Consider the following 27608-nt stretch of genomic DNA (forward strand, 5'->3'; position numbering starts at 1 on the left):
ACAGCGAGCAATAAGAGTCAGCGTAAAATCATTCTGAAGCGAAATGGACGAAGGGAACAGTGGAAATAAAATTATAAAGTGACCGGTACTGATCCGCTCTGAGCTTTATTCGTCTCCGACCCTCGCTAAATGACACCCAGCTAACGTTGTTCCTAATATTCCGTGTGTTGCTCCGCGCGCCGTGACCACCGCCGCGTCCGTGCCTGCGTTTCCTCTCCCGGCCCCGCCACGCACAGAGAAAAGACGCAAATGTTTAACCCGTCCGCTGCGATTGGCTCGGATTTCGCCTTCACTGGTAGCCTGGTAACATATAGTCCATAGTTCCATTCTTGTGGCCTGGTGTGCTCTTCTTGTAGGAAATTCGCAGTCAAGAGGTTAAAGGCGACGAGATTCAGCCGCTGTTATGAAATGCGACTCGAATGTTGGTTCTCGTAGCGAATTTGTGCTTGGTAGGGACACACGCATACGACGTTCTACGCATTATTTAGTTGGATGGAAAGGAAAGTTCAAGTTGTTTTGGAATGAATGTAAGGTTTTCTTTTTTAGCAAATTTCAAATGTTTAGGACGAAGCGTTTGAACCGATGCTATAAAATATGACCTTAATTTCGTGTTTTTTTGTTGTCATTTCCATTCCTCCTCCACCTGTTTCTCCTCCTCGTCCTCCTCTTTCTCCTCCTACTCCTCCTCCTCCTCGTCCTCCTCTTTCTCCTCCTCCTCCTCCTCCTCCTCCTCCTCCTCCTATTCACAGTCGAAAACATCGAAACCATGCCCGAGAACCCTGACCCGCCCTGAAAATTGACTCAATAATATGACAAGAAGCGAAAGAAGAGTTTGGATAAACTCGACACGAAGTCAAAAAGGACTGACGATTTGTCCCCTCGCGGTATTAAGAGCGAAAAACAACAAAGACTTCAGCCACTCACTAACATATTCAACCAGTCTGTTCAATTGAAAAAGGTCCCGGAAGACTGGAAGATGGCGAACGTAACACAAATTTTCAAAAAGGGAGACAAAAGCGTTGCATTAAACTACAGGCCCATAAGTTTGACATCAGTGGCAGGAAAAATACTCGAAAAGATTATTAGAGACAAACTTGTTAAGTTTCTAGAAGACAATAATGTAATCTCCGACACCCAGCATGGCTTCAGAAACAAGCGCTCCTGCCTAACGAATTTATTAGACTTCTTCCAAGGTATATATAAGAACTGGGATGCCCACATCCCCAGTGATGTTATATACCTGGACTTTCAGAAAGCCTTCGACAAAGTACCGCACGAGCGACTCCTTAGAAACTGCACTCGGGCATTGGAGCCAATCTGATCGCGTGGATAAGAGATTGGCTCACCGACAGAAAACAACGAGTACTACTCAACGGACAGCCTTCGATTGGCTTCCAGTCACTAGTGTAGTGCCTCAAGGGTCTGTGCTGTGACCCATTCTCTTCATCATATATATCAACGACCTATAAGCAGGTCTGAAATCCACAATATCGTAATTTGCTGATGACACTAAGGTGGGGGAAAGGCCTCACAAAGACCGACTGCGAAATCATTCAGAAAGACCTCAATCACATTATCGAATGGTCGGAAAAATGGCAAATGTCTTTTAATGTTGACAAATGCAAAGTCATGCACATTGGGTCCAGAAATAGTAACCACATACATCATGAATGGGAGACCTGCAAGCGATGCAGGAGGAAAAGGATCTTGAGTCACTATCAGCAGTGACCTGAAACACGCGAATCACTGTAAAAAGCATACAACAAAGCCAACACTATGCTCGGGTTCATAGCGAGGAACTTCAGTGTAAAACGCCAGACGTGATGCTATCCTTGTATAATTCCATGGTAAGACCGCACCTCGATTATGCAGTACAGTTCTGGTCTCCTAATTACAGAAAGGACATTGATTTACTGGAAAGGATTCAGCGACGCGCCACGAAAATGATACCAACCTTAAGGGCTCAACCGTACGAGGAACGACTCAAGCGACTCAATCTCTTTACATTAGAGAAAAGACGCCGAGGAGATATGATTCAAGTATTGAAGTATCTGAAAAAATTCAATAAAGTAGATTACTCCAATTTCTTTGAATTGCAAACCAACCTAAGAACTAGAAATAACGGTTTACCCATTCAGTCTAAGCGATGTAACACAGACATCGGAAGGAGTTTCTTTTCAAACCGAGTCATCCGTCACTGGAACAATCTTCCTTCAGAAGTAGTAAATGCGAATACTATCAACTCCTTCAAATATAGAATCGACCGTCACTTCGCTGCGTCGGGAGTAAACTGAATATTGAGTTGCTTTCATCTGCTCCTCAATATCGAGGTGCTTTCATCTCCTCAATGTCGAGGTGCCATCTGCTCCCCAGGCCCCAGGCTGTCGAGCAGATTAAATCACCAAAGCGGCAAACCTCGCATGAGCCAATAGGCTTTCTGTTGCCTGCGTTTCCATGTTTCCATGTTTCCATGTTTCCTCCTCCTCCTCTGTCTCCTCCTCCTCCTCCTCCTCCTCCTCTTCCTCCTCCTCCTCCTCCTCCTCCTCCTCCTCCTCCTCCTCCTCCTCCTCCACCTCCTCCTCCTCCAATTTCACTTTTCACCCCCTAAGCTTTACTCGGCCCAACAATCCACATGCTTAGTTTAAAACCATAATCCGCTTTGAAGCATTAACAAGTATAATTTCTCTTTAGATATGTAATTACTTGCATATAAAAGTATGTGTTTTTCAGTTGTTAAGAGCTTCGTGGGATTACGTAGTCTATTATTACTATTATTATTATTATTATTATTATTATTATTATTATTATTATTATTATTATTATTATTATTATTATTATTATTATTATTGTTATTGTTATTATAAGAGGGGAAGCAGGTAGAGAGGGAGGAGTGCGGACACTATAAGCTGCCTGTTCAAGAGCCCCCAAACACCTGAGACGCAGAGAAAGAGAAAATGAAAGTGAAAGGGATGATAGAGAAGGAGAAAACAAATGAGAGTATTTTAAAAGATCAGATAATTGGTGAGAGAGAGAGAGAGAGAGAGAGAGAGAGAGAGAGAGAGAGAGAGAGAGAGAGAGAGAGAGAGAGAGAGAGAGAGAGAGAGAGAGAGAGAGAGAGAGAGAGAGAGAGAGAGAGAGAGAGAGAGAGAGAGAGAGAGAGAGTATTAAATATCCCAACACACGCAACAAACAAACAAAGAAAAAAGAAGAGTAAAATATGTGATTATCCTAAACAACTTGGGAAATATATATATATGTCCAGGATTTAGAGCACTGAAAGGGGTATTATAGTTTTTAAAAAAGTTTGTGTGAGCGCTCTTAAGACCCTGAACACGCAATATCCAAGCAAAAAGAAGCTTGAGTGTGAGGCTGAATTGCTTGATATTGTGGTGGTGCTGGCGGCTATGGGGAGGATGGTAATTGTGATGATTATCGTAGTCAACGTTGCCAGATTGACGTACTCAGTCTATTATATATTTACCGACTTCCGACCCCAAATCTGTCTCCTGGTCCCCAATAAGGAGATTCATTTATATTTATCGTTAAAATAGTTAAGTCCTGATGTTTCTTGGCAATAGTTAGGCGTCAGAAACCGGTAAATACTATGCTCTGAGTACGACACTCTGGCAACGGTGGTCGTAGCGGGGATGAAAAGGAACGGGAAGAGGAAGAAAGAGAAAGGTGGAGGTGGAAGGGAAGTAAATTGTTCTCTTAATGCTATAGTCACAAAAAAGTATAAGTGAAGGGAAGGCGATGAAGGAGAGGGAAGAATGGGGAAGCTTTGAAGAGTGGGAGGGAAAGGAGAAAGGAAATTGAAGATGCAAGGAACAGACAGAAACGGAGCCAGGAACTCACCCGCAGGAACGATGTGGAAGAGACACGGCTGCTTCTGGCTACCGATGGCGTTCTCGGCCCAACAGAGCAGCGTGCCATAGTCGAGCTCCGTGACGGGCGTGTAGGTGATGATGCTGTACGAGGGCTCCGAGGTGAAGCGGCCGTGGGGCACATCGATGGTGTCCGCCGTGTTGTTGAACGTCCACTTGAAGCTCGACGCTGTTGGGTTGGCGGCCACTCGACAGGTCACCTCGGCGTCCTCGTTTCGCGCCACTCCGTAGGTCGTCATCTGCCCCTGTTTGCACACTGGGGCGTCTGGCGGGAATGGAGAGAGAGGGGAATTGTTAAGGGAGTTTGTGATAGAGAAACCGGGAGGAATGAAGGAGAGGAGAGAAAGAGAGAGAGATAGGGGAATTGTTAAGGGAGTTTGTGATAGAGAAACCAGGAGGAATGAAGAAGAGGAGAGAAAGGATAACGGTCAGAAGAACGGGGAAGGAGGGAAAGAGAGAGAGAGAGAGGGGAATTGTTAAGGGAGTTTGTGATAGAGAAACCAGGAGGAATGAAGGAGAGGAGAGAAAGGATAATGGTTAAGTGGGAGAGAGAGAGTGAGAAGAACGGGGAAGGAGGGAAAGAGAGAGAGAGAGAGGAATGGGAGAGTAAGTGAGATAGTTATAGAGAAACTGGATGGAAGGATCGTGTATGGAAAAGGATGCAAGGTGTCAGACGTACGGTTCTAAGAGTCCAAGATAAAAGAATCGAAGTGAAATGGAGAAACGAAGGGGAAGTGTTGAGAGGGAGAATGAAACAGAGGAACGGGGAGGGTGGTAGTGTGTGTGGGTGTGATTGTGGGTGTCTGGGGTATAGTTCCAAGTGTCCAAGATAGAAAAAGTGAATAGAGATGAAGAAATGGAGGGAAATTTTTAAGTGGGAGAATGAAACGGCGGAACGGGGAGGATGGAAGGGTGTGTATAAGTGTATATGTGAGTGTCTGAGGTATGATTCGAAGTGCCAAAAAGAGAGAAGTGAAAAGAAACAGTCAAAGGCTCCTGTACACACCTGAAGAGACTACCTGAGACCATAGAATGAAACAGAGACATGGGGAAGATGTAGCAGTTGTTAGGTGTAGATGTGTGGTGAGATATAAAGAGAGAAGTGAAGAGAAACAGTCAAAGGCTCCTGTACACACCTGAAGAGACTACCTGAGACCATAGAATGAAACAGAGACACGGGGAAGATGGTAGCGTGTTAGGGTGTATATGTGAGTGTCTGAGGTATGATTCTAAGTGCCAAAGAGAGAAGTGAAGAGAAACAGTCAAAGGCTCCTGTACACACCTGAAGAGACTACCTGAGACCATGAGGAAAGGGGAACGAAGAGAGGAAACACGATCACGGAGGGTAGGAATGGGAAGGTCAAACATGCCACGCCGAGGGACAAAGGGAAAGGAAGAAGCACTAGACAACATTGATAGCCGAAGAAATGGAGGGACGGGAATGACAGAGAGAGAGAGAAAAGAGAGGAATACAGTTACAAGGCGTCTAGAAAAGGTGGAAAGTTCAATCTGCCGCAGTGATTGGAAAAAATAAAAGGGGAGAGAGGAGAGACGATGGGCTGTTGGACGCAGGGAGGAGGAAAAGGGGGTGGTGGAGGAGAGAGAGAGAGACAGAGAGAGAGAGAGAGAGAGAGGAGGCGCGGCGTGTTAGGACAGGCGGTCAACCAGAGAAACGAAGTGGAAGTACTGAAGTGATGTGGGTGAGGATGTGTGAAATGGGAAACATCAACAACATCAACACGCCACAGACAGACAGACAGACAAAGACAACCCCCCCCCCCCCCTCACACGCGCGCACACTCACACGCACGCAGAAAAAGAAAAATCCCAAGTTGTAAAAAGGAAAGAAATTGATGAAAAGCGACTTGGTATACAGTGAAAGGGTGTGGTCAGAGAGAGAGAGAGAGAGAGAGAGAGAGAGAGAGAGAGAGAGAGAGAGAGAGAGAGAGAGAGAGAGAGAGAGAGAGAGAGAGAGAGAGAGAGAGAGAGAGAGAGAGAGAGAGAGAGAGAGAGACAGAGAGATATGCAGATACCCATGCTGGTAGACAAAAAAATAACATGAAAACGCAAAAAAACTTGAAATAACATAAAAAAGAGTTGGCCGCCACACACACACACACACACACACACACACACACACACACACACACGCGTCACGAGGGAAGATATAGCAAAAAAACAAAACAAAAAAAGACAAACGAAAGAATAAAAAAGTTAGGAAAGAGATACACTCGAAGAATTCTGAAAAACACCGAAAAAGAGAAAACCACCACAAGTAAAAAAAGAAAAAGAAAAAAAGGAGGATTGGCAGCGGGAAAAAATATAGACAGAGAAGTGAACAGGAAAACACGAAACACGTCCAGAGGCAACCAAAAGACTGTAGAAGGGAAGTTGGACAATTAAGTGCACATGCTGAATACACGTACGGTACCTAACCCTGACGGAGGAGGAGGAGGAGGAGGAGGAGGAGAAAGATATAAATGTAGAGAAAGAGAAAGAGGAGAAAGAGGAACATGTTGAATACACGTACGTTACCTAACCCTGAAGAAGGAGGAGGAGGAGGAGGAGGAAGATGAAGATATGAAAGGGAAAGAGGAACAAGAAGAAGGAGAAGGAGGAAGAGAAAGAGAAAGACAAAGAAGAGAAAGAGGAGAAAGAGGAACAGGAAGAAGAAAGAGGAAGAGAAAGAGAAAGACAAAGAAGAGAAAGAGGAGAAAGAGGAACAGGAAGAAGGAGAAAGAAGAAGAGAAAGAGAAAGACAAAGAAGAGAAAGAGGAGAAAGAGGAACAGGAAGAAGGAGAAAGAGAGAAATACAGAGAGTGAGAAAGAAAGAAAGAGAGAGACAAAGGGAAATGGGCAAGAAAACAAGAAAAAAAGAGAAAAGGAAAGGGTAGGAAAAGGAGAGAAAGATGTAGATTGTTCTCCTAATGATCTCGTGACACCCAAAAAAAAGATGAATGGAGAAAGCCGGAGAGGAACGGAGAAGCTTTGAAGAGTGGGAGGAAGAGGGAGAGGAGGAAATTTAGGATGAGGGGACAAAAGCAGTCTTCTAGAGCCCTTCCATTATCTTTAAGACATAATAGAGAGGAGGAGGAGGAGGAGGAGGAGGAAGATAGCAGATGTGTGGGCCGCAGGAGGAAGAAAGGAAAAAAGAAGATAAAGAAGACAAAGAAGATGATGATGATGACAGAAACGAAGACGAAGAAGAAGAAGAAGAAAAGAAAATAATGATGGGATAATATAGGAGAAGGAGGAAGAAGAAGATCAGGGATAGAAGAAGGAGTTGGAGGAAGAAAAAGAAGGAGGAGGAAGAACAAGGAAAAGAAGAACAAAAGAGGAAGAGGAAGACGAAAGAGAAGATAACGATGAAGATGAGGAAGAGACAGGAAGAGAAAAGGAACGAAGAGGAAGAGGAGGAGGAGAAGGGAGAAGAGAAGGAAGAAGGTGAATGAAGAGTGACATATAATATAGATGGAGGAGGAGGAGGAGGAAGAAGAAGAACAGGGACAGAAGTAGGAGTTGGAGGAAGAAGAAGAAGGAGAAAAGAAAGGAGGAAGAGAAGAACAAAAGGTAGAGTAGAAGAAAGAGGAGGAGGAAGACGAAAGAGAAGATAACGATGAAGATAACGAAGGGAGAGGAAGAGAAAAGGAACGAAGAGGAAGAGAAGGAGGAGAAGAGAGAAGAGAAGATAGAAGGGGAATGAAGAGTAGCAAGTGTCTGTTGTTCTCTGTGGTGTGGTATGTCCTGGCGTGTTTCCTTGTCTGTCCGTCATGCACTTCACCACTCTGTATTACTCCTATGCATGACTCCAAACCGCTGTTCATATTTCGTCCCTTAGAGCCGATTTCACAGTCCAACACAGTGTCTTCGCAACAGCCCGAACCAAACTATAGAATCCCATACAATCCAAAATGGTGAGGTCTTCGATGCCACACTAAATACACAAGACTTTTCGTGTGTAGTTTCGTCAAATTTGTGAACTTAAATATAAACACCAGACACTATACAAGGAAATTTCGAAGGCTCTGGTATTGGTTTGAGAGCTTACTAACCCGTCATGGGGAACTGTGAAACTGGCCAATAGTCACCAAAAGTTCGAGGTCGGGGGGATGGGGGAGTCAATTTTCCTTCTTTTTGAGGTGTCTGTTGAGGTTCCTCGCGGCATCTTCAAAATGTGGAATACTGAACCAGTCTTTTCCTTCCATCCCTTTACCGCTAGACGGGCTGGGGCGGTAGACAGCTGTTCCCGCCACCACAGAATGCTATGCCCTCCCTCCCTCCCTCTCTTCTCTCCTCCTCTTCCCTCCCACTCCTCCTGCCCTTTCTTCCCTCCCTTCCTCTCTTCTCCCCTCCTCTTCCCTCCTCCTCTTCCCTCCCTTCCTCCCTGCGTCCTGTATACCTGCCTTCGCCTCCACATATCGCCCGTGAAGGAGTTATTAAGCGTCCCTCCTGGCACGTGGATCGAGGCTGTCGGCTGCTACATATATGCTGATTGATTCTGGCAACACTGACGTGGGGGGGAGCGGGGCGAGGTGCGTGCGTGTGTGTGTGTGTGTGTGTGTGTGTGTGTGTGTGTGTGCCCGTAAGTGAAACACAGCTCTGCTACTGAGAACATAAAGCTGTCTGGCATCGCTTTACGTGCTGTGAAAAGATCTGAGGCCATCTATAAGACATGAGGTGAGGGAGGAGGAGGAGGAGGAGGAGGAAAGAAGAAGAAGAAGAAGAAGAAGAAGATGAAGAAGAAGAAAAAAAAGAAGGACAAGAAAAAGAAGAAGAAGAAGAAGAAGAAGAAGAAGAAGAAGAAGAGGGGGACGAGGAGGAGGAGCAGGGAGGGTTGGAGGTAAGGGAGAGGTAGGCGATAAAAAAGTCATATTGCTTGGCAGGGAGGAGGTAGGGAGGGGGAGGGTATGCGCCACAGCAGCTGGGTTCGGCCTCGGCAGCAGCGGCCAGCCTGGATTATTATCTGGCCAGCAGCTGCGTCTGCCTGGCCACAGCTGAGCTCGGCAGCTGTCGATTAAGAGTGATGCTTGTGGCGGAGATGAAGGTGGCGGCGAAGGTGTTGCAGGAGAAGGAGGAAGAAGGAGAGAGAAGGAACTCGGGTCAGGTGGGAAGATCCTTAGTCAGGGTTGTCGTGGGTACTCTCAGGGATATATTTTTAAACGTATCGGGCTCCTCTTACGATGGGTTTTCAGGGTCATGGGGAAGATTAACCGGGTTTTCAAGGGTGATTTTTCCTTTCATGGCGCAGAAGTCGTATAGAACCATCACTAGGCTCATAAAGCAGACCATGAAAAATCCAGCAACTTCTACTACGAGAGGCTACCGATGCGTTCCGACAGTTTACCAAAGCCACAGCAAAGACTAGCCGCGTTTTGATTGAGTGATTTTTCCTTTCATGGCGCAGAAGTCGTATAGAACCATCACTAGGCTCACAAAGCAGACCATGAAAAATCCAGCAACTTCTACTACGAGAGGCTACCGATGCGTTCCGACAGTTTACCAAAGCCACAGCAAAGACTAGCCGCGTTTTGATTGAGTGATTTTTCCTTTCATGGTGCATAAGTCGTGTAAAACTATCACCAGGATCACAAAACAGTCCATGAAAAGCACAGCAACATCCACAAGAAGCTTTTGACACTGACGAACTACAGTGCCGATACCTTACGACAATATTCTAAGGCCACAGCAAAGACTAGCCTGGTTTTGATTGAGTGATTTTCATGTTCAGGGCGCTGGAGTCGTGGAAAACTACCACCAGGATCACAAAACAATTAATGAAAAACCTGGCAACTTCTACTACGAGACTTTTTTGATTGAGTGATTTTTCCGTTCATGGTTCAGTGGTCGTCTAGAACTGTCACCTAGGATTCCAAAAACGTCCATGAAAAGCACAGCAGTTTCTACGAGAGGCTTTTGACACTGGCGAACTGAGCTGCCGATACCTTACGACAATTTCCTAAGGCCACAGCAAAGATTAACTGGATTTTCATAGGTGATTTTCATGTTCAGGGCGCTGGAGTCGTCGAAAACTATCACTAGGCTCACAAAACAATTAATGAAAAACCAAGCAACTTCTACTACGAGACTTTTTTGATTGAGTGATTTTTCCGTTCATGGTTCAGTAGTCGTCTAGAACTATCACCTAGGATTCCAAAAACGTCCATGAAAAACACAGCAACTTCTACGAGAGGCTTTTGACATCGACGAACTGCGGTGTCGATACGTTACTGCTATTTCCCACTCCCAGAGCAAAGATTAACTGGATTTTCATGGGTGATTTTCATGTTCAGGGCGCTGGAGTCGTCGAAAACTATCACCTAGGATTACAAAACAATAAATGAAAAACCAAGCAACTTCTACTACCAGACTTTTTTTGATGAGTGATTCTTCCATGGTTCAGTAGTCGTCTAGAACCGTCACCCACCTAGGAGGGACGTCCATGAAAAGCACAGCAGTTTCTACGAGAGGCTTTTGACACTGGCGAACTGACCTGCCGATACCTTACGACAATTTCCTAAGGCCACAGCAAAGATTAACTGGATTTTCATAGGTGATTTTCATGTTCAGGGCGCTGGAGTCGTCGAAAACTATCACCCAGGATTACAAAACAGTCCATGAAAAGCACAGCAACTTCTGCGAGAGACTTTTGACACTGGCGAACTGAGCTGCCGATAACTTACGACAATTTCCTAAGGCCACAGCAAAGATTAACTGGATTTTCATGGGTGATTTTCATGTTCAGGGCGCTGGAGTCGTGGAAAACTATCACCTAGGATTACAAAACAGTCCATGAAAAGCACAGCAGTTTCTACGAGAGGCTTTTGACACTGGCGAACTGAGCTGCCGATACCTTACGACAATTTCCTAAGGCCACAGCAAAGATTAACCGGGTTTTGATTGAGTGATTTTTCCGTTCATTGTGCAGAAGTCGTCTAAAACTATCACCTAGGATCACAAGTCCATGAAAAAAACAGCAATTTCTACGAGAGGCTTTTAACACCGATACGTTTAAGAATAAGGACGCTGCTCTCTCACAATCTCGCACTGTCAATCAGGTGTCTCTGCCGCCCCCTGTCACTGCTGTATATATATATTTTTTTTCTGGCAGTCTTTTCTTCGTTAAAACTCCCTGGGGGCGAGGACCCAGTCATTCCTCGGCATCCTGAAAGACGCTCCCCCGGCAACCTTTCTTCAGACTCTCGCTCTTTGTTCCTCACTCTCCTCTCTTTGATTTACGCCACCTCGTTCCCTCCTCTCTCTTTCTCTCTTTGTCTCTCTCTCTCTCTCTCTCTCTCTCTCTCTCTCTCTCTCTCTCTCTCTCTCTCTCTCTCTCTCTCTCTCTCTCTCTCTCTTTTTCGCACCCTTCCCTGTACCCTTCCTCTTTTTTTCTTTACTAAACAGAACTCATCCTTGCCTCCCTCTTCTCCCCTCCCGCTCTCTCTCCCTCCTTTCCCCTCTTCCCTGCTCTCCATTACACTCCCAATCCTTCCCTCCCTTGCTCTAACCCCTCCCCCTTACCCCCTCCTCTTCGTTCCCTGCGTCTAGATCATTGGCTCAGAATAAGATACCGACGAGAGGGAAGCTTCGTCACTCTGGGATAATTTCAATCTCCCGTCATCGTTGTAATGGACCAGAAAATTTTCCCTCGTTTCTTTACATTGAAAGTCAGCGAATCTTTTTTCCTCATAAATAGCAGACACGTGCGCTAAGGGGACAAAAGAAGGTACAGGAGGTAATTGGACTATTAGGAGAAGGAGAACGTGTTGGAGGAACAAGGACGAGGAAGAGGAGGAGGAGGTGAAGGGAAAAACACCACAGGAATCTCGAACCCAAGACAGCAAATATGAACAGTTGATGGACGAGGAAGAAAAATAATTTGCGGATTACTCTGGAAGAAAAAGTAAAAGACATCGACGGCTGGAAGGAAGGAGGGAGGGGGAGGAGGGAGCGAAAGAGGATATGAAAACAAATAACGAAGTAAATTACGTCCAAGGGGAAGAAAAATAGCGAAAGTGGTCACTGGAAAACAGAAGACGGAAGAGAAGAGGCGCCAGAAAAATAAGAGAAAAATAGGAAAAAAGATTAATTCAAGACTTCCTCCTTCTCCTCCTCCTCTTCCTGCTTCTCCTCCTCCTCCTCCTCCTCCTCCTCCTCCTCTTCCTGCTTCTCCTCTTCCTCCTCTTCCTGCTTCTCCTCCTCCTCCTCCTCCTCTTCCTCCCACTTGAGCCACCTCCTACACCTCCTCCTCCTCCTCCTCCTCCGCCGCCGCCGCCAAGAAAACACTCCAACACTCACACTTGATGTCGAGAGTAACCGCCTCGGACACGCCATCCCCCTCGATGTTGGAGGCCGAGCAGGAGTACCGCCCCCCGTGCTTCCTGGAGACGCTCTGAAGGACAAGACTCTGGTTGCTGACGATGACCCCCGCCGTGATGTTGTGCTGGAGCGGCTGACCCTGTGGGGGGGGGGAGGTGGAGGAGGAGGAGGACAACAAAGAGAAGCAGAAAAGGGAGAAAATCAGTAGTAGTAGTAGAAGTAGATAGTGTAGTAGTAGTAGTAGTAGTAGTAGTAGTAGTAGTAGTAGTAGTAATAGTGGTAGTAGTAGTAGTAGTAGTGATAATAGTAGTAGTAGTAAGAGTAGTAGTAGTAGTAGTAGTAGTAGTAGTAGTAGTAGTAGAAGAAATATATATAATAGAAAAAGGAAAAAAAGAACAAGAAGAATGGGAAGAAAAAAAGAAGAAAGAAAAGGAAAAAGAAAAAGAAAGAAAGGGAAAGAGAAGAAGAATAAAAGAAGATTAAATGAAGGATAAAAGAAGACGAAGAAAAAGAAGAAAAAATATAGAAAAATACGAAGAAGAAGAGGGGAAAGAAAAAGTAAAAGAAAGAATGAAAAAAAGAAAGAGAAAGACAGAGAAGGAAATATGAAAATAAAGGGAAGTAAAAGAAGATTAAAAGAGTATGAAACAAAAAAAAAAAAGAAAAGTTCAAAAGATAAAGGAAGAATTAAAGAAGAAGAATTGCACCAAAGAACAAAGAGAGAGAGAGAGAGAGAGAGAGAGAGAGAGAGAGAGAGAGAGAGAGAGAGAGAGAGAGAGAGAGAGAGAGAGAGAGAGAGAGAGAGAGAGAGAGAGAGAGAGAGAGAGAGAGAGAGAGAGAGAGAGAGAGAGAGAGAGAGAGAGAGAGAGAGAGAGAGAGAGAGAGAGAGAGAGAGATTTTTTATTAGATGATGTAGAAAAAAAAGATGTTCAAGTATTTTCGAGATCATTTATTTTATTGCTTTTTTTTATTTCAAGTGTGAAGCGAAATATTTATCACACATTTGTGAACATTTGCATCCACGTACACACACACACACACACACACACACACACACACGTAGATAGATCGATAGATAGTTCATTGACCACAGACTTTATAAAATTTGAAATACGTACATACTAATAGCTACACACACACACACACACACACACCACAACCCCCCCCCCACACACACACACCACAGCACAACACAGCCCCCCCACGCCCATACATCCCCTACCTACCCCCACTGCCCCTCCTCCCACTCCCCTCCCACTCTACACAGGTAACACAGGTACTCACATTGTGCTGCCAGGTGACTTTGTACGCCCGTGGGTTGGCCTGGATGGTACACTCAAAATACACATCGTCCCCTTCCTTGATCTTGCTGGCGTGCAGGGACGAGCCGAGCTTAGCCACGGCCTCGGGGACATCTGGGGGAGGAGAAGAAGGGAAGACAAGGTGAGGTGAGGGGAGAGAAGGGAAGAGGAGGGAAGGAGAAGTGAGCGGAGTGAAGGAGAGGAATGGGAGGACAGGAGGGTAGGAAAGAGAAAGGAATATGAGGATAGAGAAGGTAAGGAAGGAGAGATAAGGGGAGGGGAGGGGAATAAAGAGGAGGGGATTGGAGGAAAGAGGAGTGGTTAAGAGGAGGGGAGGAGAGGGTAAGAAAGAGAAGGGAATATGAGGGTCAGGTGTGGTAATGGGAGGGAAGGAAAGACAAGGTGAGGGGAGGGAAAGGAAGGGAAGGGAAGGGGAGGTGAGGAGAGGGGAAAGAAGGGAGGGGAGGGAAGGGTACACGGTTAGCATTTGCCTGGTTATGTTTGCTGTGGGACGAGAGAGAGAGAGAGAGAGAGAGAGAGAGAGAGAGAGAGAGAGAGAGAGAGAGAGAGAGAGAGAGAGAGAGAGAGAGAGAGAGAGAGAGAGAGAGAGAGAGAAAGATATATAGAGAGAGAGAGAGAGAGAGAGAGAGAGAGAGAGAGAGAGAGAGAGAGAGAGAGAGAGAGAGAGAGAGAGAGAGAGAGAGAGAGAGAGAGAGAGAGAGAGAGAGAGAGAGAGAGAGAGAGAGAGAGAGAGAGAGAGAGAGAAGCTTCCATGTTTTTCCTCCGAGTTTTATATCATCTGTTGCGGAAAGGAAAAGAAAAGGAGAAGAAAAGGAAAATAAAATAAAAAAAGCGAAGGGAAGGAAAAGGAGAAGAAAAGGAAAATAAAATAAAAAGAGAAGGAAAAGAAAAGGAAAAAAGATAAGGAAAGGAAAAGGAGAAGAAAAGGAAAATGAAATAAAAAATAGAAGGGAAGGAAAAGGAGAAGGAAAGGAAAGTGAAATAAAAAAGAGAAGGAAAGGAGAAGGAAAGGAAAGGAAAAAGCGATGGAAGGGAAAGGAAAAGGAAATGGAGAAGAAAAGGAAGAGATGATGAAAAGGAAAAGAAGACGAGGGGAAGGTTCACAATTTGCGGAAAGGTTAATATGGGAACTTCTAGCGGGAAGGGAAAAGAAAGGAAGGTGAGAGTATCGTTTGCAGTTAGTGGAAAGAGAAGAAAAGGAGGGAGAAGGTATTGTTCTCTTCTGATATACGACTCCTCTTCCATATCTAGAGGGTCGGGATGGAAAGGGGTGGCGAGGGACAGAGTTCACGACTGGAATCTATCTCTTGTTACGTCCGAGATAGGAAGGGAAGAAAGGAAAAGGAGAATCAAGGGAAACTATCACGGTTGGCGGTAGAAGAGAAGGGACATGAAGGAAAGGGGAGGGGAAGGGAGGAAGATAATGGAGGAAAACGGAAAGTAAGGAGGAAGGGAAGGTGAGGTAAGGAGAGGAAGGGAAGAAGGGGAAAGGGAAAGTAAGGGAAACTATCACGGTTGGCGGTAGAAGAGAAGGGACGTGAGGGGAAGGGGAGGGGAAGGGAGGAGGAGAATGGAGGAAAACGGAAAGTAAGGAGGAAGGGAAGGTGAGGTAAGGAGAGGAAGGGAAGAAGGGGAAAGGGAAAGTAAGGGAAACTGTCACGGTTGGCAAAGGAAGGGGATATGATATTATATACATTAGCTAAATTTAAATTTAATTTTTTTTGTGTTTTTTTTTTTATTTGTTTGTGTAAATTCTCATATATAAATTCCTTCTTTATCTGATTTCCTCTCGTCATTATTGTTGGTATGTTTATTATTGTTATTACCATCATTATTATTATTATTGTTATCATTATTATTATTATCATTATTATTATTTTTATTGTTAATATTATCTTACTTTCCCTTTTCCTCCTTTCTTCATCCATATCATCCATATTTTTCTCTTCTTCGTCCTTCCTTCTTCCTTCCCTTCCTTCTCCTCCTTCTCCTCCCATCATCATCATCATCATCATCATATCACACACCACATATACTTTTCTTTCCCTCCATTCCTTCGTTCCTTCTTTTCTTACTCCCTCACATCATTCTCCTCCTCCTCCTCTTTATCATTATCATCATCATCATCATATCGCAGCTCTGTCCTTCCTTTGCTCCTTATCACGCCTTTTACACATATATTTTTCCTCCCACCATCATTCCTTCGTCCTTTCCTTCCTTCCTCACTTCCTTACCATTCTCCCACGCTCCTTTTCTTTCAACTCATTACTGCGCATCGCTCCAAGTCTTCACTCATACATTTTCTCATTTACTTGCTCATTTCCTCTTCTCATCACCTCGTTTTATCCGTCCCTCCTCCTCCTCCTCCTCCTCCCAGCCACTTCCTGCCCTCCCTCCTGCTCCTTCTCTCCTCCTTGTCACTCCCTCACTATCTCATCGCCGGGGGGCAGGAAGGAGAAAGAAGAGGAGGAAGGGGAGAGAGTGGGGGAGGTACTGTGTCTGATGAGCTTGGTGTATATATCATATTTTCGAGTCATGGGAAGAACTCGTTTTCTTTTCGTTTTTATATAAGACTTTTTTATTAAGTTACTGATAAGTCTCTCTCGCTTGGCTGGGGTGTCCGTGAGTTAGTGAATCGTCCGGTGAGTGTTTAATCGTATTCATGAGTTGAAGGAAAGATGCAAATTATTGGAAAGAGAGAGAGAAAAGGAGATAAGAAAAAGAGAGGAGGAGAAATGGCAGTAAAATATAATCGTTTTTTCTCTCCTTTTATTGGGGGTGGATCCAAGTTTTATTTGAGCTTTAATTTTTTTATATTACTGATTTTTTTTTCTTTTTCTCGTTTATTCAATTTAATTTCTCATTCATCGTAAGTCTCATTTGAGTTTACTTTTCTTTATATATTTGTTAGGCCTTTTTATTTCCTTATTTTTCATTTTCATTTCTCAAGCAAGTCTTATTTGAGATTTACTTCTTTTTTGTGGTTATTTTGAGGCCTTTTTTCATTTCTTTCATTTTCTCTTTTTTTATTTTCTCATTTTTCATTTTCATTTCTCATTCATCGTAAGTCTTATTTGAGCTCTACCTTTTTTTTCGGTTATTTGAGGCCTTTTTCTTTTTTTTTTCATTTTCTCATTTTGTATTTCCTCGTTTTTCATTTTCATTTCTCATTCATCGTAAGTTTTATTTGAGCTTTACGTCTCTTTATATAATTTTGAGGCCATTTCCTTCATTGTCTCATTTTTCATTCTCATTTCCTCGTGATTGTTTCTCTCAAGTCTCCCTAATGCTGTTTTTTTCTCACTTTTTGCGTCATTCTTCTTTTTATATACTTTTCAAACCTTTTTCTTTCATTTTCTCATTTCTCATTTTCTCGTGATTGTTTCTCTAAAATCTCCCTAATGCTGTTTTTCCTCAATTTTGTGTCCCTCGTTGTCTTCTCTTTTTTTCCTATTAAATCTCTTAGACTCGAACAAAGTCTTTCTTTATCACGGAAATTCGATTCGGTGCAAATTTGAGTCCATTCGTATCATCCTTTATTTGATTCGAGGTTCTGTTTCACTTTTTTCGCTTTGTCATGTTACTTCATCTTTTTTATATCACCACAGATCTGTATATTGACATCAGTGCTCCTTTCTTTCCTTTGTTCCCTTTCTTTAATCCTTTAACAATTTTACGATCCTGTTATATTTTTTTTTGTCAAGTTACTCCGTTACCTCTATTACCGTTCATGTTACTCCATCTATTTTATATTACTACAGATCTGTATATTGACATCAGTGCTCCTTTCTTTCCCTTGTTCCCTTTCCTTAACCCTTTATTAATTTTTACGATTCTGACTTCCTTTTTTCTTGTCAAGTTGCTCCGTTATCTCTGTTGCTGTTCTCATTTCACTGACCTTCCTCTCTTTCCTTTTATCCCTTTCTCTTTTCCTTTTTTCCAGTTTCTATGATCTTGACTTGATTTTCATTTTTTCCTTTCATTTTTTCCTTTATTATACTTTCTTTTTTGTCATGTTACTCCTTCTTCACGTCTGTTTATTGACCTTCCTCTTTTTCCTTCTATCCCTTTCTCTTTCCCTTTTTTCCCGTTTCTATGATCTTGACTGAATTCTCGTTTTTCCCTTTAATTTTTCATTTATTATACGAACCTGTTAACCTACTTTCTTTTTTGCCATGTAACTCCTTCACGTCTGTTTATTGATCTTCCTCTTTTTCCTTCCATCCCTTTCTCTTTCTCTTTTTTCCCGTTTCTATGATCTTGATTTAATTCTCGTTTTTTCCTTTAATTTTTCCTTTATTATACGAACCTGTTAATCTACTTTCTTTTTTGCCATGTCACTCCTTCTTCACGTCTGTTTATTGATCTCCCTGCTGCTTTCTTTTTTTTTGCCCTTTTCTTTTCCTCTTTTCCTTCTTTTCGTCTTTTCAGTTTCATCTTCACTTCATTCACTCTCCTGTTTTCCTTTTTTTCTTTTTGTTTAGTTACTCCTTATTCATCTCTAAAGCTGTATTATTGACCCCCGTGGCCCTTTCTCTTTCTTTTATTGCCATTTTCTTTTTCTATGTGTGTATCATCATCTTTCCCTTCTTGTCATTCTCTCCCTTTCCTTTCCTCTTTCTTTACCATCATTTTTTCCGTCTTTCTTTATATACATTTTTGGACTTCTCTTTTTCTCTTTCCATTTCCCGGTTATTTACGATCTTACTTTCCTTCTTTTATAATGTTACTCTTTCCTCATCTCTCTCTGCGCCCGCATGTACGTCTGTTTATTGACCCCCGCGGCCCTTACTCTCGGCTATCTCAGAGTTGCTCAGATTTGCATAGCGTGAGGTATTCAGGACTCAGGAGAGATAATCCGCGTGGCTGACAACAGAGAGAGAGAGAGAGAGAGAGAGAGAGAGAGAGAGAGAGAGAGAGAGAGAGAGAGAGAGAGAGAGAGAGAGAGAGAGAGAGAGAGAGAGAGAGAGAGAGAGAGAGAGAGAGAGAGAGAGAGAGAGAGAGAGAGAGAGAGAGAGAGAGAGAGAGAGAGAGAGAGAGAGAGAGAGAGAGAGAGAGAGAGAGAGAGAGAGAGAGAGAGAGAGAGAGAGAGAGAGAGAGAGAGAGAGAGAGAGAGAGAGAGAGAGAGAGAGAGAGAGAGAGAGAGAGAGAGAGAGAGAGAGAGAGAGAGAGAGAGAGAGAGAGAGAGAGAGAGAGAGAGAGAGAGAGAGAGAGAGAGAGAGAGAGAGAGAGAGAGAGAGAGAGAGAGAGAGAGAGAGAGAGAGAGAGAGAGAGAGAGAGAGAGAGAGAGAGAGAGAGAGAGAGAGAGAGAGAGAGAGAGAGAGAGAGAGAGAGAGAGAGAGAGAGAGAGAGAGAGAGAGAGAGAGAGAGAGAGCGGAGGAGGCCGGTAAGTCAGCAAACATAACCTGAATCATTCATGTTGCACAATTACAATATACAGTGGAAGGAAAACACACACACACACACACACACACACACACACACACACACACACACACACACACACACACACACACACACACACACACACACACACACACACACACACACACACACACACAAACTTTCACACACAACACCAAACACTACCACCACCAAAAACAACAACACTCACAATACACCACCAGCGCCAGGGACTGTTCCAGGACGGTGTCGGTGGCAAGATTCTCAGCGCGGCAAGTCACACCCGTCCCGTCGTCAGGTGGCTCCGGCTTGAGGGTGAGGGTCGAGGTAGTCACGTTACCATCATTCGTCGTCTGCGGGGAGAGAACCGAGAGGGGGTGAGATCGATGTTTTGCAAGAGAACCGAGAGGGGATGAGTTCGATGTCTTGTAAGAGGACCGATTGAGGACGAGTTCGATGATTTGCCTGAAATAAAATAGAATAGAAGAAAAGAATGGGTGAAAGAGGAGAGGAGGTGGAGAGCCGTAAGGAAACGCAGAGGAAACGTAGGAGGAAGAAAAAAGAATGTGAGGAGAAGACTGGAGGATGAGAAAAAAGAAGTGATAGGCTTAAGAAGACGGAGAGAAACACAGAACCAAGAAAATAAAATAAAAGTGGAGAACCTTAGGAAACGCAGAGAAAACGCAGGAGGAAGAAAAAAGATTGTGAAATGACTGGAGGATGAGAAAAAAGAAGTGATAGGCTTAAGGAGACGGAGAGAAACACAGAATCAAGAAAAGAATAAGGAGTATCTTGAAGGATTAGATTAAGAAGAGAAGAGCGTAATAAAACTTGGAGAAAGAAAACGTAGAATCAAGAGAAAAGAAAGTGAGGAGGAATATAGGAAGTGGAGGGCCTGATAAAGCGAAAAGAAGCATAGGATAATAAAAAAAGAAAAGGGAAGAGAAGAAGAAAATGAGAACACTGAAGGAAGAGGAGAATAAGTGGTTGGTCAAAATAATGAAACAGAAATGCGCATAGAATCAGAAAGAAAATGGTTAGAGGAGAAAAAGCGATAAGGCTCAAAGGGAAAATGGGTGAAGAAGAAAAAGGAAGAAAAGGGATAAAGTAGAAGGAAGAGGAAATTAGGATGTGGAGAATCAACTTTGAGTACAATGACAAGAAAGTGAAAGTAGACTCGGAGAGGGCTGTTGACAATTTAAGGAGGAAGTATATGTTTGGGGGGAGAAACAGGAAGGAAAGGAAGGAAAAACCAGAGCAAGGACGGAAAGATATATAGGTTTAATAAAGACGAGGATTGGGCAAGAGGAGGAAGTGGAAGAGTAACAAAACAAGAAATATGAAACTGATGAGTAAATAAAATAAAAACATACATAAATCTTAGGGTAAAAGGAAACAAGCGAAAACTAATATTAGAGGAAATACAAGTTGATGGGGAAAGAAAGACAAAGGGGGCTAAAAGAAGAGAGATAGTAAAGAAATAGAGAAGTGAAACCGGAAAGGACGAAAGAACGAAGGAAAGGAGGAGGTGGTATAGGGGCAAAGAAAGAAGGGAGTAGGAAGGAGATGAAGAACATTAAGCAAAGAGCCAAATAATGAGGGAATAGGAAGTAGATGAGGAAAATAGATAATGAGATGAAAAATGTAGGGAGGAGGAAGTTGATGAAGAAAATTAGGTAAAAAAGAGGCAAAGAATGAAGGGAATAGGAGGTTGATGAAGAAAATTAGACAGAGAGAAACGAAAAGAGAAATAGAAAATGAATGAAGAAAATTAAATAGAAAGACAAAGAATGAAAGGAATAAAGAAGTAGATGAAAAAGTTGATGAAAAAATAGGAAAAAAAGAGGCAAAGAATGAAGGGAATAGGAAGTTGGTGAAGAAAATTAGATGGAAAATTAGATAGAAGGGCAAAGAATGAAAGGAACAAAGTAGATGAAGAAAATTAAGTAAAAAGACGAAAGGAGGAAGGAAAGAAGTAAGAAATATATGAAAAAAATAAGTAGAAAGGCAAGATAATGAAGGAAATAAAAAACGACGAGGAAAATCAGATAAAAGACAAAGACGAAGAAAGGAAATAGGAAGCAGACGAAGAAAATTAAATGAGACAGCGAATGAAGGAAATAGGAAAACCGTAAAGAAAATTAGTGAAGAGCCAAATATTGAGGGAAAGAAAAGGAAGTGGATGAAGAAAATTTGATTAATCAGAGTGGGATGACAAGGAGGTGAAGACAAACAAGAAAATAATGATGGTGATAATTGATGGCAGGAAATAAATGTTTGAGAAAAGTAGGAAATAAAGGAAACGAAAGGGGATGACATAGAGGGAAGAAGCAATTGAAAGAAAGAGGGAGAAGAAGAAGGAGGAGGAAGGGAAGAAGAAAAACTAGAAACGGAATGAAAAGGAGAGGCATAGAGAAAAGAAAGGAGGGAATAACGGGAAAAATAAGGTGAAAGAAAAAGGGAGAAGAAGAAGGAGGAGGAAAGGAAGAAGAGGAGGAATAGAGAAGAAACAAGAATAACCAGAAACGGAATGAAAAGGAGAGGCATAGAGGAGAGAAAGGAGGGAATAACAGGAATAATCAGATGAAAGAAAGAGGGAAGAGAAGGAGGAGGAGGAGGAAGGGAAGAAGAAAAGGAATAGGAAGGGGAAGTGTATATACAAAACGAAATAAAAAAAGGAGAGCCATAAAGGAAAGAAAGGAGGGAATAACAGGAAAATATAGGAAAAAGAAAAAGGAAGGAGGTGGAGGAGAAGGGGGAGGAGGAAAGAGACATAAAAGAAGGAATAGGGAAGGAAGCAAGAAAATGTAAGAAAAAATAAAAGGAAAGAAAGGAAGGAGGGAAGAACGGAAAAAAAAACAAGTAAAAAAAGAGAGTGCAGGAGGAGGAGGAGGAAGAGGAGGAGGAGGAGGAGGAAGAAGAGGAGAGGACAAAAGGCTGAATAGGGAATAAGAGAGAAGAAAAAAAAACTGAAGACTGAAAAGAGGAAAGGGAGAAGGGAAGGGAGGGAGGCGAGGCGAGAATGCAGGAAAATGGAGAAAAGAAAAAGAAAAACACAGGTAAGGGAAAAATACAGGTGAAATATGGGAGTGTAAACGTCGGGGGTGGAGCGAACGCGGGACAGCGGACAGAAGGATTGAAGGAGGGAGTAGTTTTTGAGGTGGAAGAGTGGGTGAGTAGGAGTTTACCGAGTTTACTGACTGGATTAGCGAGTTAGTGAGGGGAAGGAGAGCCAGGTAGTCAGGGCGGGACGGGGACTCGAAGTTAGGGTAGGGAGAGAGGCGAGTTAGCAGAGGGAACGGAGGCTATTAGCGAAGGGAAGAGGTGTAAGTGGGCGAGGAGATGGGATTTGTTACAGCCGCGCGCGTGTACACAAGCTTCATCCATTCTGTTTGTAGATATGTTTTCTTTCCTTAATCACGTGACTCGACGAAGGGAATGGAAGTAAAGAAATGCTATCTCTATTATAAGGGTACATAAGGTTCATCCATTCTGTTTCTATGTATGTCTTTTTCCTTTCCTTAATCACGGCACAGGGAGATACATGGTGACTTAGTGAAGGGAATGGACGTAAATAAATGATATCTCTATTAGAAGGGTACATAAGCTGCAGCCATTCTGTTTATATATACGTTTTTTCTTTCTCAGTCATACCAGAGGGAAATACATGGTGACCTAGTGAAGGGATTGGGAGTAAATAAATGTTAAACGATATATATCTGTTTGTATATATGTTTTTTTCCCTAAAATCACGGCAGAGAATACATGGTATATAAGCTTCAGTCACTCTTGTTTGTATACATGTTCTTAAGGGATTGGGAGTAGATAAATGTTAAACGATATATAGTTTCTCAGGTACACTCACATATAAGCTTCAGTCACTCTGTTTGTATACATGTTTTCTTTCCTTAATCACAGTACAGAAAAATACACGGTGACCTAGTGAAGGGATTGGGAGTAAATAAATGTTAAACGATATATAGTTTCTCAGGTACACTCACATATAAGCTTCAGTCATTCTGTTTGTATACATGTTTTTCTTTCCTTAATCACAGTACAGAGAAATACACGGTGAGTTAGTGAAGGGATTGGGAGTAAATAAATGTTAAACGATATATAGTTTCTCAGGTACACTCACATATAAGCTTCAGTCACTCTGTTTGTATACATGTTTTTCTTTCCTTAATCACGGCACAGAGAAATACACGGTGAGTTAGTGAAGGGATTGGGAGTAAATAAATGTTAAACGATATATAGTTTCTCAGGTACACTCACATATAAGCTTCAGTCATTCTGTTTGTATATATGTTTTTCTTTCCTTAATCACGGCACAGAGAAATACACGGTGAGTTAGTGAAGGGATTGGGAGTAGATAAATGTTAAACGATATATAGTTTCTCAGGTACACTCACATATAAGCTTCAGTCATTCTGTTTGTATATATGTTTTTCTTTCCTTAATCACAGCACAGAGAAATACACGGTGACTTAGTGAAGGGATTGGGAGTAAATAAATGTTAAACGATATATAGTTTCTCAGGTACACTCACATATAAGCTTCAGTCATTCTGTTTGTATATATGTTTTTCTTTCCTTAATCACAGTACAGAGAAATACACGGTGAGTTAGTGAAGGGATTGGGAGTAGATAAATGTTATAGGATATGTGTTTTCTCAGTTCCAAGCGTACATAAGATTCAGTCATTCTGTTTGTAAATACTTCTTTCTTTTTAAATCATTGCAGAGTGAAATACACGGTGAGTTAGTGAAGGGATTGGGAGTAGATAAATGTTAAACGATATATAGTTTCTCAGTTCCAAGCGTACATAAGATTCAGTCATTCTGTTTGTAAATACTTCTTTCTTTTTAAATCATTGCAGAGTGAAATACACGGTGAGTTAGTGAAGGGATTGGGAGTAGATAAATGTTATAGGATATGTGTTTTCTCAGTTCCAAGCGTACATAAGATTCAGCCATTCTGTTTGTATATACTTTTTCTTTCTCAGTCATAGCCGAGGGAAATACACAGTGACTTAGTGAAGGAAATGGGAGTAGATAAATGTTATAGGATATGTGTTTTCCTGTTTTTTGAGTTCTAAGCGTACATAAGATTCAGCCATTCTGTTTGTATATACTTTCTCTTTCTCAGTCACAGCCGAGGGAAATACATGGAGGTTTAGTGGCATATATTTTTTTGTTACACTCGCACATAAGCTTCAGCCAGTCCGTTTGCATAATTCTTTTTTTCTCTCTCAATTCACAGTTTTAAAGGGATATGCACGGAGGCTTAGTGAAGGGAATGGGAGTAAATAAGGTTGTATAATTTAGTTATTCTCCTACATGAGCCTCATTCATTCTTTTCATTCTTCTTACTTTCTTACTCTTTTTCTTCATTCACGGCTCTAAAAGGACGAGTTAGCAAAGGAAAATACAAGAGAGGAATTGAGTGAGGATAAAGGATAACATATATTTACTGTTACACTCCGACTTAAACTTCATTCATCCTGTTTTCATTCTTCTTTCTTATTTTCTTTCTTCAATCACAGCTTTAAAGGGACGAGTTAGCAAAGGAAAATACAAGAGAGGAATTGAGTGAGGATAAAGGATAACATATATTTATACAGTAACACTCGGACTTAAACTTCATTCATCCTGTTTTCATTCTTCTTTCTTATTTTCTTTCTTCAATCACAGCTTTAAAGGGACGAGTTAGCAAAGGAAAATATTACAAAGGAGGATGTGAGTGAGGATAAGGGATGATGTATATATTTTTTAAGGGTACACTCGGACATAAACTTTACTCAACCTGTTTTCATTCTTCTTCTTTCTTTCTTTCTTACTTCATTCACATCACTAAAGGGACAAATTAGCTTAAGAAAATACAAATGGGAGGATGTGAGAATGAGGTATATATATTTTTACAGTTACACTCCAACACAAACTTCACTCATCCTTTTTGCATTCTTCTCTCTTTCATTCTTTAGTCACAGCTCTAAAGGGACAAATTAGCAAAAGAAAATACAAATGGGAGGATGTGAGAGTGAGGATAAGGGATGTATATATTTTTACTGTTACACTCCGACATAAATTTTACTCAACCTGTTTTCATTCTTCTTTCTCTTTTTCTTCAGTCACAGCTCTAAAGGGAAAAGTTAGCAAAAGAAAATACAAATGGCAGGAAGTGAATGAGGGTAATGATATATATTTCTACAGTTACACTCCGACATACATTTCACTCATCCTCTTTGTCTGTTGTCTCCTTCTCTCATCACATAAACAGAGCCAGACCCAAACACAACGCCCTCACACTCCCACCAGCACGCCACTCACTCACTGCATTGTATTTTTTCCTCTTCCTTCTCGCACCAAATCTACTTGACAGGGATAACTTCCACCTGACACTCATTCAGATTTTCCACTTCGCATTACGAGGTCGCTGCTTCTTCCTCTGCTTTGCCAGCACACACACACACACACACACACACACACACACACACGTTGACTCACATACATTCCGCCACTCCCCGACGCGGCAACACACACTCCCGGCGCCACATTACACGCTTCCTTCCCCGTGTTTTCACCTTTCACGGCCCACTACCGCAGTTCACAATTATGATGCGGTTGTTTCCCCGTGTCCTAACATCCAACATAATCCCATATTCCACCAGTTTTCAGTGTAGCTACCAATCCACTCACCGGACACACACACACACACACACACACACACACACACACACACACACACACACACACGTACATGTTCCCTCCACCCCCCCACACAGCTACATATTCCGCGGCTCCACGATGCACCCACACACACCGCCAGTTCCCAGCACGCCTCGTATACCTTTACCACACAGCAAATACCTTTCCGCTCGCTCCCACACGCGCCAGAGCCACACGTGTCAATCCGCACTGTACGTACCATCTCCCTTGCTCCTTGCACCCGCGTCGTTCCCTTCCACCACGTGATCGTCGGGGGCGGCCGCGACCCCCTCACGTCACACACCAGCTCGTACTCCCTCCCGTAGCTGAGAGGCTCCTCGGGTGCCAGCAGCCGAACACTCAGGGGCTCCACTGCAACGAAGACGAGGAGAGGAAACTTTAAGAGATGCGGCGGGAAGGAGCTTTGGGTGGGGATATTGAGGACGCGGGCCTAACACGGGTGCAAAAGGGATTCTTGTGGAGGCTATAAAAGAGAGCCTTACGAGAGTCAAAGAAGCGACTTAAAGGGAGTTTGGAGGAAGGAGCCTTTGAGGAAAGTGTGGAGGGAGCGTCGAAGGGAAATGGAAAAGGTCTTCTTGGAGGAAACTGAAGGAAAACCAGGATAGGGTGAGAGAGGAAGGAGACTTGCAAGAGGAAGCAAAGGAGACTTTTGAAAGGGATGTTGATATTGAGGGAAAATGAGAAAAGGTCTTAACCCGGTAGCTGCAGGGATCATGTTTCTTAAAGGCCCCTGTAAGCGAGAAAAATGAGAAAAAATCATCACTCACACAAACCATTTCATAATATATATCAAAGCATTTGTGATCAGTTTATGCATCATCTATTTTGGGGGATTTATATCATGGCACAAATTTGGCCCGTCGCTGGTATACGGTAAAGCCACAAATTTGGCCCGTCGCTGGTATACGGTAAAGCCACAAATTTGGCCCGTCGCTGGTGTACGGTAAAGCCACAAATTTGGTCCGTCGCTGCTACCGGGTTAAAAGAAAACTAAAGCAAAACACGGATAGGGAGAGAAAGGAAAAGGAGACTTACACAAGGAAACAGAGAGGATGCTTTTGAAAGGGAAGTTAATATTGAGCGGAAATTAAAAAAGTGTTCTTCGAGGAAACTCAAGGAAAACACGGACGGGGGAGCAAAAGGAAGGAGACTTACTCAAAGGAAAACAAGATGAAGCTTTTGAAAGGAACGTTGATATTGCGTTATTAAGATGGAGTAATCTGAAGGGGTGGTGGTAGGCAGGAGGGATTCATAAAGGGCGCGGAAGGGAGCCACACGAAGAAGAGGGCGCATTCAGAGGAGAGTGAGAGGTGGTCTTCATTACGGAGAGCTCAAGGCGAGTCTTGGGCGAGGAGAGAAAGGGAGGAAAGTTACGAATGCTTAATATTCTTACAACGAGGAGAAAAAAACTCACCCCACGACAGAGAGATGACGGTAACATAGCCTTTCCTTCTAGCTTAATATTTTTTCTCCCGCTCCTTCCTCCTACCTCTCTCTACCTCCCTCCCTCTCTCTCAGCATCTCCCTAGACCTCCCCGTCATTCGCCGCCCCTACAACCCCTTCCCTCCGACAGTAGTTTGCCCCCTACCATCCAGTCACTCCAGAAACATTGCCTTTTCTTTAAGACTAACTATTTTTCGTCCTTTCCTCGCCCCCTCCTCTCTCTCTCCCTCCCACACTAAAACTTCCCTTCTCCCCCAACTCCCTCCTTCCGACAGTAGATTCTCTCCAGCATCCAGTCACTCCAGAATCATAGAAACACAGCCTTTTCTTTCTCACTCACCACTTTTTCGCCCTCTCCATACCCCATCCCCACTCCCTTCCTTCCTCCTCCCTCTCCCCTAACTCCCCTCCTTCCGACAGTAGATTCCCTCCAGTATCCAGTCACTTCAAAATCATAGAAACACAGCCTTATCATTTTCACTGACATTTTTTTCGCCTTCTCCTCACCCCCT

The 27608-nt window shown here is 43.0% G+C and overlaps 1 protein-coding gene across 1 annotated transcript in view; it reads right to left on the minus strand.

Moving 5' to 3' along the window:
- Nucleotides 1–27608, minus strand: part of LOC126984141 (nephrin-like) — a 131262-nt gene that overhangs the window by 32304 nt on the left and 71350 nt on the right. Inside the window, exons 6-10 of the mRNA XM_050837517.1 lie at nt 25852–26003; nt 19137–19278; nt 13485–13615; nt 12180–12339; nt 3856–4149 (exon numbers count right to left, since the gene is read on the minus strand). Of these exons, the coding sequence (XP_050693474.1) occupies nt 3856–4149; nt 12180–12339; nt 13485–13615; nt 19137–19278; nt 25852–26003 (879 nt within the window). The remainder of the gene's footprint in view (nt 1–3855; nt 4150–12179; nt 12340–13484; nt 13616–19136; nt 19279–25851; nt 26004–27608) is intronic.

The sequence above is a fragment of the Eriocheir sinensis genome, chromosome 56 (genome assembly GCF_024679095.1).
Source record: "Eriocheir sinensis breed Jianghai 21 chromosome 56, ASM2467909v1, whole genome shotgun sequence".
Lineage (NCBI taxonomy): Eukaryota > Metazoa > Arthropoda > Malacostraca > Decapoda > Varunidae > Eriocheir > Eriocheir sinensis.